This window comes from Teleopsis dalmanni, unplaced genomic scaffold (genome assembly GCF_002237135.1).
Source record: "Teleopsis dalmanni isolate 2A unplaced genomic scaffold, ASM223713v2 unscaffolded_contig_1548, whole genome shotgun sequence".
NCBI classification, from domain to species: Eukaryota; Metazoa; Arthropoda; class Insecta; order Diptera; family Diopsidae; genus Teleopsis; species Teleopsis dalmanni.
In genome coordinates, this window is record NW_024032930.1 from 1 (window position 1) to 4,190 (window position 4,190).

The 4,190-nt window shown below is 45.4% G+C and overlaps 1 protein-coding gene across 1 annotated transcript; it reads left to right on the forward strand.

Annotated features, from left to right (window-relative positions):
• Positions 1 to 392: 392 nt before the first annotated feature.
• On the forward strand, positions 393 to 1,085 carry LOC119664179 (the record flags this gene model as incomplete). Its single annotated transcript, XM_038073719.1, has 1 exon — positions 393 to 1,085. A coding segment is annotated over one exon (693 nt), but the record flags the coding sequence as incomplete, so codon positions are not given.
• Between the last annotated feature and the right edge of the window lie 3,105 nt (positions 1,086 to 4,190).

The following is a 4,190-nucleotide window of genomic DNA, read 5'->3' on the forward strand; positions in this document are numbered from 1 at the left end:
TGTGGCGACCCAGTTGGCTGTGCATTTATTGAATTTAAAAAGTAAAATTCAATTTCAAATATTTTTAAGTTTTTTGTTTTGATTGAGGAGATCGTTCCGATTTTTCTCTCTGTAAAAAGTTGAATAAAAGTTTATTAACATTGAAAATTTTTAGAGTTTTATTAATTAGCAAGGTGAACAGATCATTGCTAAATTGGTGACTCCGACGTGATTTCGAAAAAGTTTAAATTTAGAAATATTAACTTCTGAGCTAAATATCTAATTATCGAGCTGTGATGTCAGTTGCAGACGAAGGTGTAGTAATGGCTTCTGATAGTGGAAGTGTCGTAAACCGTGTAGCAGTGAAGGTGCCACCGTTTTGGCACGAGCGACCGGAGATTTGGTTTGCTCAGATCGAGGCGCAATTCGCAGTAGCTGCCATTACGAGTGACATCACACAGTTCAACACGGTTGTAGCAGCGATTGAGTCAAGTGTTATCGCCGATGTAAGTGATGCAGTGCTTCATCCTCCTGAAACTGGAAGATACGCTAATTTAAAGGCTTGCATCATAGAGCGGTACAGTGAGAGCGAGCAGCGGAAGATTCAACGGTTGTTGTCAGAAGTTGAACTTGGTGATAGACGCCCAACACAGTTGCTAACGGAGTTGACAGCGTTAGCTAAAGACAAGGTGAGCGATGAGTTCCTTAAGTCTCTTTGGCTGAAGCGTTTGCCACCACAAGTGCGCGCTATTCTGCAGGCATCGAACGTGGCACTAGCAGAACTGGCGAAATTAGCAGACCGTATTTGCGAGGCGGGTGATTTTCAACAGATAGCTGTAGCGTCAGCCTCTGATTGTCCAGCCTATTCTGAGAATGCTGTGATTTTACGAAGACTTGAGCAAATCGAACAGCGTCTGAGTCGTTTGGATTTACGTCGTAGTGAGTCGGTGCAAAGTCGATCGTCATCGAGGAGACGTAGGCGAACTCGTTCCCGACCAGGAAGTCATCCAGATTGGTGCTGGTATCACGAAAGGTTTGGTGATAGAGCTAATGCTTGTCGGCAGCCCTGTAGTTTTGTGGCAAGCTCTCATCAGTCAAAAAACTAGGCACTCCTTCTACGTCGTCGAGCCGAGAAGGGGTTAGTGTTCGTATAGCTCGACTTAGTATTAAAGATCCCGCCACGTCGACCGTTTTTCTCATTGATACTGGTGCGGACATATCAGTTTTACCGAAGTCGTTCTGTCGTTGGAAGCAAAGGGCTAACAGTGTTGCATCAGTTAATTTATATGCCGCTAATGGTACGCCTATTCAAACATTTGGCGAGCGTCGACTGCTTTTGTCTTTGGGTTTGCGTAGAGATTTCCCGTGGACGTTCGTGATTGCGGATGTTAGCTGCCCTATTGTTGGAGCCGACTTCCTTAATCACTATGACTTGTTAGTGGATTTGAAAAGGAAGCGGTTAGTTGATTCGAAGACGACTTTGATGATGAAGGGTAAGGCTGCTGTGTCTCAAGAAGATACTGTGCGTGTGTGTGGTTCAGTTTCAGCTTATGCTGAGCTGGTTAATGAATACCGTGATTTAGGCATTATGAGTGCAAATCGGATGGGTTTAGTTACTAAGGTTGAACATTGCATCGAGACATTTGGTGCGCCGTCATTTGCTCGTCCCCGACGTTTAGTTGGAGCCAAACTTGAAGAAGCCAAGAAGGAATTCCAATTTTTAGTCCAGACAGGGATTTGTCAACCTTCGAAAAGCTGTTGGGCAAGTCCACTTCACATGGTTCGCAAAGGCGATGGAAGTTGGAGACCGTGTGGCGATTATCGCATGCTCAACGCGCAAACTAAACCTGATCGGTATCCGATTCCGTTCATTCATGATGTGACGAGTATTCTTCATGGTAAAACTATGTTTTCGAAGATAGATTTGCAGAAAGCGTATCATCAGATACCGCTTGCACTGGCAGACATTCCGAAGACAGCTATTACAACTCCGTTTGGCCTGTTCGAGTTTCGCTTTATGACTTTCGGTCTCCGTAATGCTGCCCAGACGTTTCAGCGTTTTATGAATGAGACTCTAGGTGATCTTAATTTCGTTTTTGCGTACATCGACGATATTTTAATTGCGTCAAAAGATGAAGCAGAACACAGAATGCATTTGCGACTGGTTTTAGATCGACTTAGAGAAACTGGTTTGACCGTGAATTTTGCCAAGTGTAAGTTCGGCTGTTCCGAGATCGAGTTCCTTGGGCACGTTATTAGTGCAAAGGGTTTACGTCCTCCGGAGAGTAAAGTTCAAGCTGTTCGTGATTTTCCTCTGCCAGCAACGGTTAAACAGCTTAGACAATTCTTAGGCATGGTGAACTTTTATCGGCCGTTTCTGCGTAACGCTGTGCAGAATCAGCAGCGGTTGTTTCATCTTACACCAGGTAACCGCAAGAATGATAAGTCGGTGATTTCTTGGACTCCAGAAGATGTAGAGGTTTTTGAGGCTTGCAAGAATGATCTTGCCCAAGCTACGTTGCTTAACTTCATGGCTCTGGATGCACAATTGACGCTCACGACTGATGCTTCAGACGTTGCGGTGGGTGCTGTTCTCCAACAAGTAGTGAAAGGTGTTACTCAGCCATTGGCATTTTATTCAAAAGGTTTGAGTCCAGCGCAGACTAAGTATAGTGCTTATGATCGTGAGTTGACTGCTATCTATCAAGCTGTCCAGCATTTTAAGTATGCATTAGAGGGACGTGATTTCGTCATTTTTACGGATCACAAACCTTTAACGTTTGCGTTCAGGCAAATAAGTGAGAAGGCATCTCCTCGTCGTGCAAGACAGCTGGAGTTTATTAGTCAGTATTGCACTGATATTCGTCATCTGGCTGGTGCAGATAATACGGTGGCTGACTCTTTGTCTCGGGTTGCTACGGTTCAGTTGGAGGCAAATGTTATTGAGTTAATTGCTGAGGGGCAGAAGACTGATGCAGAGTTGCTCGCTCAGCTGAAGAGCCAGTCTGAAGATGGTGTTGGGTTGAAGAAGTTGAGATTGCCGGATTCGAGTATTGAACTGTACTGTGATGTGTCAGGCAGTCGTGTTCGTCCTTTTGTTCCCGCAAACTGTCGGCAGCTGGTACTCTCAAAACTCCACGGTTTGGCTCATCCTGGTATTCGAGCAACGCGGAAATTGGTGCAGGCTAGGTATGTTTGGCTTGGTTTGGTTAAGGATGTAGCTGTGTTTGTGCGTAGTTGCATTGCGTGTCAGAAGTCTAAGATTCAGCGGCATACTAAAACACCAATTGGTTCGTTTGCTGATATTGATAGTCGGTTCCAGCATGTTCATGTTGACATTGTGGGTCCATTGCCTTTGTCTCAGGGGAAGCGTTATTGTTTGACTTGCGTCGATCGTTTTTCTCGGTGGCCTGTTGCTGTGCCTCTGTCGGGCATTACGGCAGAAGAAGTTGCAGCGGCTTTTATCGACGGTTGGGTGGCAAGTTTTGGTTCTCCGCAGGCTATTACCACTGATTTGGGTTGGCAGTTTGAGTCTGCTGTATTTCGGGAACTGACGAGATTGCTTGGAGTGAAACACTTTCATACCACGGCTTATCATCCTCAAGCAAATGGCATGGTTGAACGTTTCCATAGAACATTGAAGGCAGCCATTCGATGTCATTCCTCAAGTAATTGGACGCAGTCTCTTCCGCTTGTGTTGTTGGGATTGCGAACGACACCGAAACTAGACCTAAATGCTAGTCCTTCAGAGATGTTGTTTGGAAATCCTCTTTGTGTTCCAGGGCAGATGCTTTCGGATTTCAAGCAGAAGTCGTCCGAGACTGATTTTGTGTCGGCGTTGCGAAGGGCTTTAGCTAAGGTTAAATCCGTTGAATCAACAAGACATTGTCATCCATCTGTGTATGTTCCGCGTGACGTTATTAATTGTAAGCACGTTTTTCTTCGAGTGGATCGTGCTCGAGCTCCACTTGAGCAGCCTTACGAAGGTCCATTTGAGGTGCTGAGTCGTAGTGAGAAGACGTCTGTTATTGTTTGCCGTGGAAGAGAGGTGACTGTTTCGAATGATAGGTTGAAGGCGGCGTACTTAACGTGTGATGATCTTGAACAGGTTGTTCCAGAAACGCGTCAGCCTTCAGCGCTGTTGAATGGTGATCAGTTAGTGACTTCTGGTGATTGTAGGCGTGAATCCCTGTTGCCGATTCCGAAAGTGA